Source organism: Belonocnema kinseyi, chromosome 4 (genome assembly GCF_010883055.1).
Source record: "Belonocnema kinseyi isolate 2016_QV_RU_SX_M_011 chromosome 4, B_treatae_v1, whole genome shotgun sequence".
Taxonomy (NCBI): domain Eukaryota; kingdom Metazoa; phylum Arthropoda; class Insecta; order Hymenoptera; family Cynipidae; genus Belonocnema; species Belonocnema kinseyi.
Window position 1 is genome coordinate 150,362,799 of NC_046660.1, and position 16,643 is coordinate 150,379,441.

At 37.6% G+C, this 16,643-nt stretch overlaps 1 protein-coding gene across 2 annotated transcripts in view; it reads right to left on the bottom strand.

Annotated features, from left to right (window-relative positions):
* Window positions 1-2,940: 2,940 nt before the first annotated feature.
* The window catches only part of LOC117171617 (protein PFC0760c), a 229,377-nt gene continuing 215,674 nt past the window's right edge, over window positions 2,941-16,643 (bottom strand). Inside the window, exons 6-7 of one of the 2 annotated variants that reach the window (XM_033359090.1) lie at window positions 3,963-4,569; window positions 3,751-3,873 (exon numbers count right to left, since the gene is read on the bottom strand). In XM_033359090.1, coding sequence (XP_033214981.1) covers window positions 3,868-3,873; window positions 3,963-4,569 — 613 coding nt within the window. In that variant the 3' untranslated portion in view covers window positions 3,751-3,867. Of the gene's footprint in view, window positions 4,570-16,643 lie in introns of both variants that reach the window. The other variant, XM_033359089.1, reaches the window with a different exon arrangement.

Here is a 16,643-nt window from a genome sequence, read left to right on the forward strand (position 1 = left end):
CGTGCATCCTCTTATGGAGGAGCACCGGTAGTAGAGTAGTACCGGGACGGCAAGCATGTTCGTTGCAGATACTTTGTTCTTCGCCGACAGTTCGGAAGACCAAATCTGTCGGATCGTTTGCATTTTCTAACCCAAATTCCATTCCCATTTTCTTAGTATATCGATCGACAATCCCCAGAGTTAGATTCAGTTGCTCTCTGTTTTTACCATAGATCTTAAGACCGTCCATATAAAATACACGAGTGACCTTCTACTTTCGATCTGCAGGTTTTCCACACAAGTACCCGTCGGAATGGCGAAGTGCTAGAGATAGTGGCAATAATGTAAGGCAAAAGAGGAGGGGGCTCATGGTGTCGCCCTGAAAGACAACTCTCTGAAAGGTGACCTTGTTAGTTGTGACACGATTTTTTCCAGATGAGATAGTAAATCTGGTTTTCCAAAGCGGCATCAATCTCTCTATGCACCCAACTATTTGCGGATGAACCTTTAAGATTTCCAAATGACAGATGATGAGTCTATGGGAGGTTAAATCGAAAGCTTTCCGATAATCAATCCAGGCCATCGATAGGTCACGCTGTTAGAATGCTGCATCTTTGCAGACACATCTATCGATGAGCAGGTTCTCCCGACATCCGGCTACGCCTTTCTTTGAGCCTCGTAGTTCATACATTTCTTGCCACACAGGTTCAATTGCCTGAACAATCCTATCATTTAGGATAGCTGTGAATATCTAATAAAGTGTGTTCAGACAAGTTATTGGCCTGTAATTCTTCGGGTAGGCTAAGTTGCCCATTTTCGGCAGGAGTATTGTACGCCCTTCCACCAACCACTCTGGAATCGGCTCTTCCGACTTCAAATCTGAGGTGAAAATACGGGCCAAATGCTGATTGGTTGAAGAAAACTTCTTCCAGCAGAAGGTTTTGATATAATCTGGTCCCGGTGCGAAATAGTTCTTCATTCCTCTTAATACTTTTTCCACCTCCTCGGCAGTAATGGGTGGGCATTCTTCATCAGGTGTTATGAGGGCAACACATGTCTCCTTGAAGCTATTTATATTTTTTGAGTTTTCATCCAGTCTATACTGAACTTCGTAGACTTCTCTCCAAAATACTTTGACCTCCTCTGGTTTGGCTGGGTGTTCGACAGTAACTGGAGGGTCTTGGAAGAGTCGAGATTGGTGAGAGAGAAACTGCTGATGTTCTGTGACCCACCTCTCCCTCCGCTCTAGACTTCTCTTAGCGTCAGATAGTACCCGTATTCTCTCAACAATATTCTGCCTGATGGTCAGCAGCTTTGACTTGTTAAGTGTGTGACAACGGGTCCGGAGTTCGCACGCGAACTTTCGAACCTTGGCGGTAAAACTCCTGCCAGATGTGATGTGATCAATCACACACTGAATACGGGACGCGTACTGTCTTGCCCAGCCTATCTTTATGGCAAGTTGATGCATTCGGCTTTTGGTCTTATGATCAGCCGTTGGTTTTGTTTTACGATTCGCATAGGCGAATGCTCTCGCTAAATTATACACACAATAATTGATAGCCCAGAGGTCGGATTCACCGGAAAAATGTCCGCGAAGCTCGTCATCCATTTCAGCCAGATCTTTAGGCTTGAGAGAAACCTTTGTGTTGATGTTTCTCCGGGTCGTAAAGCATCGCTCTTCATCTATTGGATGCCTGCCTGCGGTTGGACTTAGTGTCGCCTCTCTTTCTTTGTTGCCGGCTTTTTCTAGCTGTGGTAGACTAGGCGTTTCGCTCACATAGCCCCTTTTACGGAGTAGTTGAGCATGGTTTCGCAGACGTTGCTGCGAAAAGTGCGATAGCTCCGGGTGTTTCTCGCACCACAGAGCATGCAGCCGCGTCATGTAACCCCATTCAGGGGCCACACTCGCATCGTAGCACTCTAGCAAGTAGTGATTCAGATGCTCCGTCCATCCAAAGGTCGCGAGATCCCGCCGATTCATCGCATTGAATCCATTTTCATTGGCTCCCCCAGCTCTAGATTGTTCGGCATTGTTGGCCGCCCGGTATCCCAGAGTCACCGTTCTAGACACCTTCGCTTGGGGGTTAATTCCTTCGGGACCACCCCTGGACAATTGTCCGCGACTGCCTATTTATTTTTGTAACCATATTCAGCAGAAACCCTTGGTACAGGGACCCTCTATCCGCAACCCGAGGATGCGTTCAGTGGCTTTGTCATAGGCCCTTCGGTTTGATTCTGGAGGAATCAAAACCGAACTGAATATATATATACTTTTTAGATTTTTATTTTAACTTTCATCATTTTCGTCGTTCGTAGGGGATGGCTCACCCTCTAAATTTCATTTAATGGAAGTCAGGGAAATAAAGATTTTTATCTATGATTATGCCGAAACTTTCCGAATTAGTTTTGATCAAAAATATTAATTTCTGCTCTGTGATCCATTCAAACCACCTTTTGACACTTACATATTTTGGTGGTTGTGGCATCCCGTTAAACCGTTTATTGGCCGATAGTAATGTCTCGATGGCCCCCGATATGGCTCATCTTGGTCCTGTCCCATCGCTAAGAAGTACGGGTTTCTACTGTCTTGGACAGGGCCAAAACTCGCCCTCTGGCATCGCTGTGGGGACTCATGTTCTCCATAATCTGTGGCAGATGATCTGTGCTTGATCTTCCTCGCCTCTGAAAAATGCTGGGGCCTGTATCTATCATTAGGTCTGTGGGGTTCCGGATAATTCTCTGTGTACCGGCCACCCTCCGGTTCTGCTGTCCGGTACCAAATTTCGGTTTCGCGATCTTAGAAGGTGCGGCGTCGCCTGCGGGACGAAATAATACTACACATATTATTATTGATAACAAAGAGCAAGTATAATAGGCTTTGTGGATGCACATGGTGCTATGCTCCTGGCGAATGATACGTGTCTTTTCTAGGGACTATGTTCATAATATCTTAATTGATTTGTTTAAAAAATGCCTTTATTTAAATTCGCCCTTTTGACTTTTGCGCATCTCGTCTCTTTATTGATAAAAAAGCGAATATTTTTCTCGTCTAAGTCCCTTAAAAACAACATATAGTGTTTTGAAATTATTCTGTTGTTTAAGTATGCATCACCATATCCTATTTGGAATGAATTTGTTAACGTGTAAAATTTTATCTTAATCTTTTAATATTGAATACGAAGAGATAATTTAAGCTCATTCAACTGAAACTGCTTGAACGAAAATTTAATCAGTTACAAATACAATTTACTGATAAATAAGATATAATATTTTGCAACACTTTGTGCATCTTCAAAAAAACGGGTTTGACTTTTACTAAGTAAAATGAATTCCCAAATATTATATACAATTGACAACTAATGAGATTTTATAGCCTCATTCTGTTGACTTGGATCGCTTTCAAAGCACTAGATATAGCATCTTTTTTGTTATTAATATTGTCCTGGATAAGTTCATCAATATCTTTGTCTTTCATACTCTCGTATTTTTGATGTAAATAAACTGGGAACTTTTTACTTATTATCATCTTGTTCATCCTCATCATAATCATCATCATTGTCATCGTCAACATTTTCATGATCATCATCATTATCATTATTAGCACCAGCATCATCAACATCATCATCATCAGCAGCACCATCACCGTCATCATCTTCATTATTATCATCATGGTCATTAATATCAGCATCCTCATTTTGGTTAAATTTTTTCTCATCGTCGTGAGCCTCTAGAATGTATTCGTTTTCATAAACTTCTGCATCAGAATCTTCCACTTCAAGCATATTATCCACGTTATCGTCATTATCATCTACAATTTGTTCAATCTTTGTAGGCTTTGGTTTACTATACTTCCTTACCGGCTTCTTCTGATAATGTTTAATGACGTTAATGCTGCTGGAAGTGATACTTGGTTTAATAATATTGCTTAAAGAACTAGTTTTATTTATAGCTGTTCTGTTTGGTTTCGATCCATGACTTACGTTATTCAAAGCTTCATATTGTTCTGTATCTTTAATTTTTGTTTGATTTCTAGAAGTTGCTAAAACTTCTCCTGTGTCCTCGGAATCGCTATTCTCGGCAGAACTTTCAAGAGCTTCAACAGTTGGTTTGTCGTTAATATCTAAATTATTAGTACCAGTGGAAACTTTTATTTTATTCACGGTACTAATTTCAACAGCTGGTTGTTTGGTTGTCATCGAATTTTGATCATTAGCAAACGAATTAACGCTTGTACTTAACAGGGGTATTGTAAATGCTGCTATACTTGATGATGGAGTGCTTGTCTTTGGTTTTTTTGTCGTAAATTCTTCGTCACCAGTAAAAATATTAAGAAGAGCACTAAAACCTAATACATCATCTTCATCTTCATCATCTTCGTCACCTAAACTCGATGTAATTGTAGCTACATTTGTTTCAAGATTAGTTGCATCTTCTTCTTCATCGCCATCATCATCATCATTTTCGTCATCGTCATCTTCATCCGATCCAAAACCAAAAATGTCATCGTCATCTTCTTCGACAGGAGCTTCAGTTTCTACCACAGGAAGTGGCTCAGCAGGTCGAAGTTTTAATCCATCAGGGCCAAATCTAAAACATCAAGCGGAATTAACTTTTGGCTGAACATTGATATATAAGGTCAATTTCTTATTATTAAGGACGTTTCCTAATAAACGCAAGGAAGTTAATTAAATATATTGCTAGTTTTCCACTCATATTATTTATAAAATAAAATACCAATAATGATTGGAAAAAATCTGTACTTCCTTTGAAGGAGGAAGTGTATAAAAATAAAATAGGTTATTCAAAAAATTATGAGTGTAAAGTAAAAAAAAACTTCAATACATGAAATTCTTTTATAAGCAGCAGAACAGCAGCTTTGCCTGCGAAGGCTGTTTCAGTTGCGAGCCGACAGCCGGACACTTCAACAGGAATGACACTGCGTTCAATCAACTTTCAAACTTATCATGATAAATAATTGTTGTGATGCCAATTAGGAAACAACATGGGAGCGATCATAACTTCTCTTAACGGGATTGCCCTTTTCCAAACTCATGCAGAGATTTTCCAGAAAATAAAGACAGTAAGTGAAGACGAACTCAAAAATCGAAGGCGTCAGATAGTAGACGAGAACCTCCGTCCAAGAACAATCATCAGTCGAATACTGCATTTCGTCAGCGATTCCAATGTGCGCATTCCAAGAAGAGGATCAAGAGGAGACCGAAAACAACTAGCATCATCGTCCCCTGCAGTTGCGCTGGAGGAGAAGATATATGCCCGTAACGCCAGACGCTTCAAACAAGCGGGAGTCGAATCTAAGGAATGTAGCAAATCGACTGTCTAGTGGTCAACATTCCTTAGGCCTGCAACCGCTGGAATCAGTCCTGCTTCTGTTCAACTCATTGAAGAGCTAAGTGAGGAAAGTCTGTGTCTCATGGTGTACTTTAATGATGCCATCCCGTAGTTCTCAGATCAAGAATTATTTGTGAAAACGGTCTGCCGAAATTCGTAATTAAAAAAAAGACCTTCTCAGGTTATTTAGCAGCTTGAATACCGAAATACTATGCTTCAAGACAGATGACAGAGCCTCCATGGAAGTTTCGACATTAAGGCGAGATTAGTAAAATAAGGACAAAACTAGGAGGGGTGTGAAAATTTCCATTATGTAATCGGTTGTAGAAAATGACTCCGTCTGAATGGGATTTCTCGTTCACGTAACATCAGTTCAAGAACATCTACGAACCTGGACGAACTGATTGACATAGTTCTGCCACATCCATGCTGAAGCGAGTCGCAGGTTGGGTGCACTCGAGTAGCAAGAAAACCACGCACGTTTGGATATCATAAAATCGCGCACTTTTGGCATGAAGTATCCCAAAGTAGCGACTTTCAACATTTCGATCCGATGAAAGGAGATAAAAAGCTCACAAATGATAAATATATTATATTTATTATATTTGCTTATATTATATTTGCAATTTATTTTTGGATTAGAATTACATTAGAGTCATAGTTCATTAGAATCATACAGAATCATTAAAATATGTCATTCCTATTACAATGCAATAATGCACTGGCCAGGTAATAAATTCAACTTAACTCTTCTGTCCCGACGATTACTCACACGTGCCACGATCAAACTGGTAGCCAGTTAAACTTTTGCCATTTCGGGTATAAAAGTCACAGAAAAGTGAATCACGGTTGCGATTGCTACTGGTGTTGACATCTCGATCAATCAGAGCGCAGGAGCCGACGTTGGAAGCAGAGCTCTTAACGTGGGCAGCTGGCATGATTTAAAATCGAGTTAATTTAAATTGATTTTGATTCACGCGGTAGATTACAGACAATTGCACAATGTCGGGAATCGCGGCCAAAGTAGCCCAATTCCCGAGTTTTTCTCTGCTTAAGTAGCCCAATTTGCGACTAGTCGCAAATTCATGATTTCAGTCGCGCACAGAGCCTCTAAAGTAGCCCAATTTGCGATTAATCTCGCGATCTGGCCGCCCTGGATTGACTATGAATGTTAATCAGACTTTTTGCGCAGACAAAATAACGTTTCTATCGCGGACGAGCATATAGGTGAAATATCATGGTACTTATAGGTCAAGTCCACTGCTCAGCCTTAAAAGCGCTTAGAACTAGAAGGCGCCCAGTATGAATTGGGTGCGCAGCTTCTGGTGCAAATACCTAGAGGGCCTGCAACTCGTCCTTCCTGGAGCCCTTCAAAACATATTGGAGAAATTAGATCACATGCCCTCTTTTATTGCGGTTTCGCGTAAAGTATATGATTATCAAAAAGGTCGATGTTGGCAAGCAGAATTGACATTGTGGTTTTGTTGCATGCGAAACACCATCAACGCTATTTGCGCATGGCCTACATTCACTACCAACAGGCGTCCTGTGTTAACAAGTGATAACCGGTCTTTGTTTATAAAAGAAGGAATATTTTAAGGGGACTCATTCAGCGCACTATAATTCTGTTTATCATTAAACCCACTAAGTTGGACAATTAAAAACACGTTTTCTGGGTTTAACATTGAAGTGGGAGTAGCTGATTGTTAACTCTCTCACCTCCTGTATATGGACCAAATAAATGTTTTTCAAGGCTGAGCGTCGAAGTTCTCTTATGATATCAAGATATCTTTGGGCTTAAAAAAATCGGAGAAAGCTACATTTGTCCCGTAGAGAGGTAAATACTCCGCTAATACTGAACAATCTTAAATGTAAAAAAAAATGTTAAAAAAATTTTTTTCATGACTTTCCACGGAGATACGACAGCCCGAAAAAAATCGTTTTCATTCGGCGGCCACGATAAATCCACTTTGGCTTATCTGAAACATAAAAAGTACAAAAAGATTCTTAAAAAGCAAATGTGTGGGCATCGAATGAACCTCACTTAGTGAAAAATATTTTAAAAATGAATTAATCGTAGAAGTTTTTGTGTTTTTGATCGTTTTTTGCAATGTAAATTGTTTAAAGAAGTTGTTAAATGTTAATGAAAAATTATGATCGAGGGTCATACGATAGCGATACACCTTATCAAAATTTCCTCCAAGTTTAAGACCAGCATAAATATACAGAATAAATGTAATTACGGGCAGTTTATGGGGGCTAAAAAACTGAAACTCGGTAGTCTTGGGTTTTTGAGAACGCTGAAAATGAATCCGACGTCAAATATATCAAAATTGAACCGATTTGCTACATGTTTACTACTCGGGGGTTATCAGGGTCGCCGAAAACGAATCAAACCTCAGAACTGAAAAATTCAAAATGGCGAGTTCAATATGACGAACGAAATATAGGAAAATTGGTACGATTTTCTTGATGTTTGCTACTGTCAAATTTGTTTTTTTTTTAATGATTAGGTCTGGTAGGACATTTTTCTTTATTGTTTTTCCAGTACATCATAAATGACTTTAAAAACCCGCACTAATACTACCGGATAAGTACTAAAGAAGTGTTCAATTCTTTTTTCACGACACGTTTTTTCGATCTCGCTGCGCCAGATCGAGTTCACGGAGCCCCACCTTACATTAAAAGGTGGTTCATGCACAACGTGCGTTACGAGCGCTTCGGAGGGCCTCGCGTCGTATTTCGTTTTTTAACCACTTTCAGCACGCTTTGAGACAAATGTTGGTTTCTATCCTATTTTTAGATGTATATAGTGACCAAAAATAAGAAAAAAGTTGGATGTTTTGAAAAATTATTTGTGAACTAGCCCCTTAAGACGATTACTGATGACGAATCAAGCAAGTCACCTTAGTCTGTTTTCCGCTTTTGGCCTCAGTGCGAAAAACATCGCAAAGGTACCTGCACCTATGCCATTCCTCTCCTAACATACTCCTTTATTTTGGTGCTCTGGCCTATCGCTGTCGTCAGAAGGATCAATGGAATCATTCGTGAGAAAATATCTGAGCGCCGAATGCACCATAAGAGGACACCTGTAGAATAAATAGTTCTGCTACGCAAGACGGGGCGGAGGGGTCATTGGCTTTCGTCGACTGTATGATTCAGTTTAGACGATTGCGCGAATATTTTCAAAACAGGACTAACATCTCACTCTATTATCGCAAACAGCTTTATAGTGGAAAACATCTACACAAACAATATTTCCGAGCATTAGATCTTTCTTAAGTGGATGGCGATGCTTCAAACCTCTGTTTAAGAAACCTCTGTTCCAAAAAGAAAAGAAATTTTCATTTTCATTAAGGGTAGGATAATCAAGACGAGGAATTAACTAAGACACATCCTTAGTAAGCCGATCGTGACTGACAAATCCCAACCTCGTAAAGGTTCTAATGACTGCATCGAGCATATCATTGATGGCTGTGTGATTCTTGCTTTGCAAGAATACACGCGCAGACATAATGATTTTGTTGGAATAATTTACCAACAAATTTTCCAAATGTGCTCAAAATGTGAGAATAATATACATAAGCATTCCTTTAAATAATAAGTATCATTGAACGCGTGCAGTATCGTCAAGCGTTGTACGAATGAAGATCACTTTTTTGAAATGCTCAAAAGTAACAATTATTTATTCGTTAGAATCTGGCTGTTTTATAATGAAGTTCATAATTTTTCATACTTTGACTGTGTAATATGCGAATATCAAAACCAAAACAGAACACGATGTTTTGCACATTTGCCATTTTTCTTGAATGCGTCGATTTCTGACAGTCGGCAGTTCAGTTTCACTCAAGCAGTGTTTCATTTTGCATTTTGAATTTTTTGTTAAAAATGTCGGTGGTAAAATTCAAAACCCAGTGTTGTAATCCCTTCAATGAAAAAAACGCACTCTTCAAAAAGTCAAAGGACCAATTTACGCCACCCGTCAAAATTGATCTAAGAGAAATTACAAATTTTAAGATCAAGCCATGTTTTGTGTACACCATGTACAAAAAAAAATCGGGAATCAGTGCGTTAGAGAAACGAGTGAGTACTTGCTCTATTAGTTGGTCAAATTTTCTCCAAATCGCGTTATTATTTTGTTGTGTATGAGATTAATCTATTCAGACAAAATAATAACGTCAAATGACTTCAACTCTAACCCTGAGAATTCAAGTGACTCTGACCCTGACATCTCAGATGACGACATTTTTTCGCTTTCCGATTCTGAATCCAAAGTAAGTTGATGTTTTGGAAATTTGTCATTAATTACACAGCCACACAAAGAAACGTGTGCGGATCTGGTAACAAGACACACGTATTCCTATGGATTTTGGGGCGCTGAATTCAAATTCGGTATCAAAAATCACCCATCACGTCATGGTGGAGCCATAACCTCAAAAAATGACGAAAAATCATGCACTGAGGCAAATAAATTTCAAAATAATGCCAGTGATGCAAATTTTCACTTCAAAAACATGTCGACAACTGTGAAGGATCAACCCTTGCCTGATAACAACTTATTTAACATAACTTTACCAAACAGAACCTGACCTCAGCCAACCTGAATTGAAATAAATTTATTGAACTACACGTAAAACTATGGAAGCATATTTTCCCAGTAGCAAATGTGTACTACATCGAATGGGTCAACTCGAGCCTAACCTAAAAATAAATCTAACCTAGCTTAACCTAACCTAACCTCACGAAATACAATTAAACTGATTGTGTTGTCCCGTTGTGTTTGCGGTACCGTTTGAATCAGCTTGGGCTTACCCTGCAAAGAAGTCAAACCTATACTAACCTAAAAATCCTGACCTAACCTAACCTAACCTAACTTAACTTCACGTAACACAATTAAACTCATTGTGTTGTCCCCTTGTGTTTGCGGTACCGTTTCATTCAGCTTCGGCTTAACCTACATAGAAGTTCAACCTATCCTAACCTAACAAAACCTGAACTAACCTAACCTTACCGAATGAAATACAACCACACGTGTAGCTATGTAAGCGTACGGTTCTCAGTCTTAAATGTGTGGTATATTTAATAGGTTAACTCGATCTTAACCTACAAATGAATCTAACTTAACAGAACCTAACGAAATTTTGCTTAACGCAACACAACTTAACTTAAGTGTTCCCGTTGTAACACAATAAAATTCATTTCATTGTACTACAGGTGGTTAAAAATTTAGACGCACATTACTCATTTGAAGAAACTTAGAACTACAAGTAGAATTGATCCCAATTCAATTAACCTGACAATGTTTATATCAATTAAAATGTAGAACTGTAATTCATACATGCAAATGAATAAGAGTTTTATTCAAAATTTTTTTCTCTTTGCTTTTCTTAAACTTAAGGGATATATTTATACTATCTTTCGTGTTTATATTTTATCTTGCTTTTTATCGTAATTAAATTGATTTATAGACCTACATTCATTTCCCTTTTCCACATCCAGCAAAAATCAGCCATCATGACCTCGTCCCATCTACCCTGATATCGTTGTTCCATCAGTTTTATGTCTTGATGAAAACGTTCCCCTTGTTCTTCGCTGAAATCACCAACATTTTCTGGAAACTTATCCAGATGGAAATCTAGAAAGTGAAGTTTTAAATTCATCAAGCAGCCTAACTTTTTGTAGTTTCTTATCATTTTCGCAACAATATTCTCGTAGTCTGGACTTTTTTTTTACCGAGGAAATTTGTGTTTACTGCTTTAAATCTTTCCCAAGCGTCCATTTCAATTTTTGTCATGTGGCTCACAAAATTAGTATCTCTTGTCAATATTCGAATCTGTGGTCCATCAAAGACTCCTTCTTTCAATTAAGCGTCTGATACATTAAATAATTTAAGGGATATATACTTATAGCATTGTCCATCTTTGTCTAACGCCGTGACAAATTGCTTCATGAGCCCAAGCTTTATGTGGAGGGGTGGTAGTAAAATTTTTTCTGGATCAACGAGGCTTTGGTTAATGATATTATGAGAACCAGGTTTGCATGAATCTCTTAAAGGACAATGTTTTTTGCTGTAATGATGGGCTCGATCTCTGCTATTCCACAGGCATATAAAGCATGGTTCTCTCGTGAAACCCGATTGCTGGCCTAATATCATTGTAATGATTTTGAGATCACCACATATTTGCCATTTGTGATTCGTGTAATTAAGTGTTTCAAGAAGCATTTTACCATTGTTATATTCTTCTTTGATCACCGTTGAGTGAGCTATAGGGATAGGAGCGTAAGTATTCGTGTTATGCAGTAAAACAGCCTTAATGCTGCGTTTTGACGAATCAATGAAAAGTCGCCATTCTTCGTCTCTGTACACATTTTTCTTTAAGTGGTTCATTAGTCCGTTAACGTCAGTGCAGTACACTAAAGACGTCTCTTCGTCTTTAAGGAAAAACTTTCTGAATTCTTTGTCCCTCTCGCGATATAATGAAATTTTTGTCTTTGGCTCTAGAAGATTTCTTCTTTTTAGAAATGAGGCGGCAAATTCAGCGCCGTCTTTAGGTAATCCAAGATCTCTAATAATATTATTCAGTTCTAGTTGCGACATTAATATTGGAACCTTCAACCTCATTTTATGTACGCCATCTTCGTCATCTTTTTCGTCACTTTTATCGAAATCATCAGAACTATTTTCTGTTCGATCACTGGTTTCACTACCGTCTCCATAACGTTGACTTTCAACTTCCATTCTATCATGTTCTAAAGCGCATAAATCAGTCTGGCCTGCATCTTTATTGATTTCAATTGCTCTTGTGACTGTGCACACATTAATGTACGAAATTTTATTTTTATTTTTGGCGTTGAACCCTTTGAAGGAATTCATGCAAAAGCAGTAGTCCTTCGCAATAACGGGTTTTTTTTTCATGTTGTTGGTATAGATTACTTGCGGTACTTTTCGTTGTTGGAATTTTTTAGACGATACAACATAAGTTTGCAGGAATTCATATTTACTGCAAATGTAACAGAATGAATCTGAGCTATTCTTGCAGACATGCGATTGCGAAATGCTCGCGGTTTTTTTCCTTGTAGCTATTAATGTCAAGATATGAAAGTACACAATAACAGGGTTGCCAGTGAAATCGGTTAGATTAGGTCAAGTTTTGTTCGGTTACGATAGGTTAAGCCTTTATGTAGGTTAAGCCGAAGCTGAATGAAACGGTACCGCAAACATAACGGGACAACACAATCAGTTTAATTGTGTTTCATGAGGTTAGATTAGGCTAGGTTAGATTTATTTCTAGGTTAGGCTCGAGTTGACCCATTCGATGTAGCACACATTTGTTCTGTTGGGTAAAGTTATGTTAAATAAGTTGATATCAGGCAAGGTTGATCCTTCACAGTTGTCACAGTTGTTCATAGTTGTCGACATGTTTTTGAAGTGAAAATTTGCATCACTGGCATTATTTTGAAATTTATTTGCCTCAGTGCATGATTTTTCGTCATTTTTTGAGGTTATGGCTCAACCAGGATGTGATGGGTGATTTTCGATACCGAATTTGAATTCAGCGCCCCGAAATCCATAGGAATACGTGTGTCTTGTTACCAGATCCGCACACTTTTTTTGTGTGGCTGTGTTATCAATGTTTTTTACATTTAAATATTTGTGTCATCTTTGCTCATTGTTGAATGAATATGAACAGAGTCCTCAGTTTATTTCTGAATTGAAATCAAAGTTTCATGACCCAAATAAAAGCCAGTAAGAGAAAATTCAAATATTGACAGTTTTGGGAACAAAATCGTCTGTGCATAAGACAGCTAAATTAATTAATACTTCGCGTTACTTCATACGCAAAGTTCGAGAGTTTACACTGAGAGAGGGGATTTTTTCTACATGTTCCAACAGAGCTGGTTAGCAGTATTTCGAATTTTGAAGTGATTTATCATTAATTAATTTTAATAGTTGTTAGCTGCATAAACATTTAACGTAAGCCATGTTGAAAATTTTTTTAACTCAAATTTATCGGTTTATTTAATTGCAGGTAAAGTTATTTCTGCCGAAACAGAAACTAAAATTGAAGAGATTTATGAATACGACAATGTTAGTTCTCCAATGCCTGGGCAAAAAGACAAAAAATCGGTGAACATAAATGGGAAATCCGTTGTTTTCCAAAAACGTTTAATATTGGGAAACTTGAAAGAAATATACTTGAAATTCATCAAGGAAAATACTAATATGAAATTTGGCTTGAGTAAATATTGCTCGCTGAGGCCAGAGCATTGTATTTTGGCTGGTTCAGGCAGAGCAGATATTGTTTGCGTTTGTCCCATCCATGAAAATATGAAGCTAATGGCATCAGGTAAACAGCGTAGAAAAAGTTATTTGATAAAATTCAATATTATTTAACGCAATTATTGAGTTAAGTTAAATGATCGTAAAACAAATCAGTAAACTCCAATTTTTAAATTTCTTTATTAAGTTTTCATTATTTTTTCCTGGTTTCTTCCATTTCAAAATCATCAAAAATTCTAAGACACAAGTAAATATTTAGTTATACTTCACAGTAATATTGCAAAGATAGTAGCTTAATAATTCCTTCTTTCACAGGAAGTCGCATCGTGAATGTGATGAAAAAAGAAAACCATCCTGTAAGCAGCTATCAACATATTTTGTTGCTTTCACTTTGCCCAAATCCGACAGAGAAATGTTTTTTTGGATAATGTCAAGAATGCCCCACATTCCAAATTTTGTCCCATATTTTGTCGACAGTTTTTGATAAAAGTAGCGTTCCGCAGATAAGTTACAAACAGTGGTTTTCGCAACCTAGAACAAGTAAACAATCTTTAACAGTTTCAACCGAACAATTCATTCAAAACTTTTGCGAATCCGGTAAAGGATTCCTTATTCATTCTTTTATTACGAATGAATAGGCAAATTGTTACGAAAATGTAAAAAAAAATTTGCAAGGTGAGCAATGTCTTGTAATTTGCAATTTTGCAGAAAATTATGCGTTCGTTATCCAAAATGCTGTCCCTGGTGTTCATTGGAATAGCGACCAGGCAACAATTTTCCCAATAGTTTTTTATTTCAAGAATGATGGTTCAATTGTACACAAGACTTTGGTTTTTATTTCGGACTGTAAAAAACACGACTCAGTCGCAGTTTATGTATTTTTACAAGAATTTTACAAGTTTCTTTCGAGCTTCTATCCAAATCTGAGTGAATGCATTCATTTTTCGGACGGAGCGCCCCAGTAATTCAAAAACGCGAAACATTTATCAACTATTTATCACCATGAGCAAGATTTCGGTCGTTCTGCAAAGTGGCATTTTCAAGCCACCGCACATGGAAAAGGCCCTTGTGACGGAGCAGGTAGGGCTCCGAAAAAAGCACGAAGAGCAAGTCTACAAATGAATGCAGATAGTCAAATAAGTTCGGCATTGGAATTGTATGAATGGGCAAAGAATGACGGATGTTTTTCTAATATATCGGTGATTTACAAAAAAGTAACACGGCTCTACATTATTTGTTATATCTCAAAAACTTATTGACGGTCCACTCTGAAATTTTCGTGAGATACTCTCTGAAGTATATTGCAAAATTACATAGCAAAAAATTTCATTTCACCGATACCTTTTTCTTGTAAATGCAATTTGTTTAACATTTTTGCATGTTTCCCGGATAAATAAATAATTAATATTTTTCGCATATCACACAGTCAAAGTATGAACAATTATGAACTTCATTATAAAACATCCAGATTCTAATGAATAAATAATTGTTACTTTTGAGCATTTCAAAAAAATGATCTTCATTACATTCTGAAAGTTCAAATAATTATAACTTGTGAATTTCACATACCATATTGAAAACAAAAAAAAATACGTGTCTTCTATTTTTGTGTTAAAATCAAGAAAAGTAAAACTTTGAGTGAATTTAAATTTTAGTGGTAAATCTGACATGGAATGACCCATATGTATATATTCGTGCGCATGCGTGAAGTTGTGTATGCCTCTCGCCGTCTGATATCATGATTACAATTTTAAATAGTTGGTCTCATTTGCTGGTATTGCAACTAAAATTTTCAAAAAATATGGATCACTATAAATCACTATAAACGGGCACTCCAGAATGAATGTTGCAAACTAATAAACTGGCTTCCCGTAGACACACTCTTCAGTTTGTAACCAAGCACTTTCCTCGTACCACGCAATTTTGTCTTAGCGAAGTACCAGGTCATGAGTACTTTCAGGTGAAAGGTGGGCTAACATTATTATAATAAAAATAATAATAACAACTGAAAAGTGTGACACCAAAAGCAAAAAGGGATGAAACTTCAGGATAAAGTTTTCTGCAGTATATCCTAAGATAAAGCAAGTTTTGGTAAGAGAACTTTTCAGTTACATCAAGGACATTAGGCTTGATCTTATTACCTCAGAAGAACGAGTAATAGGACTTATGGGGCAGGTTGATTTAGCGTAGAGAAACTTTGATGATGCACATCGACCAAAGGAAGCTGCATCACACGATGACAGATGGCCTTATTCAAACAGAGGTAAAAGCAAACGTTTAGCAACTGAGAAGGCGAGTATAATGTACATGACACATAAACTGAGATGTTGCGGGGCTTTATTTTTTGTTAATGAAAGTTGGGAAAAGTGTGAAGAGAGAACACCATCGACTATCCTTACTTAAGTATCTAGAGTTAGTCACAAGTATAAATAGGCAGAATCTATAAGACCCTAAAATCTCAATATCTGGGAACAGATTGATTTCGACTGTTAAAGCAAACTACCATCAAAGTGGAAGTGGGAAAGTAGGTTCCTATTGATGAAAATCCTTTAGAAGTTATGGACAACAAATACCAGATTATAACAGCAACTTGCAAGAAATTTTGGTCGTGCTATACTTGATTTCAGACGTATAGAATCGACACAAAAGCATTATCTGTCCAAGATGAACATCAGAAAGGCTCTGCGTGCATTAATGAATCACCTAAGCAGCAAGATTTTAGCTCTTCTGTGTTGCGTAGCTCTGACAGCCGTTAGAACGTTGAACGGCAGAACTAGACCTATATACGAGGGTAGTTCAATAAGTCCTTAGAATGACCAGCAGATGGCGCGCGAATCGCTCCAAATCATCTGTTTTCAGTTAGCACCACTCCCGACTAGATATATGGTACAGTCACAGTCCACATCTTCTGAGTTTACGTGTTTTTATGACCAATTGAAAAAAAAATTGTTCGTTAAGAAAAATGAAAAAAAAACGAGTTCAGAGCGGTAATCAAACATTTTCATTTAAAGGGTTTAACTCCATATGAGAT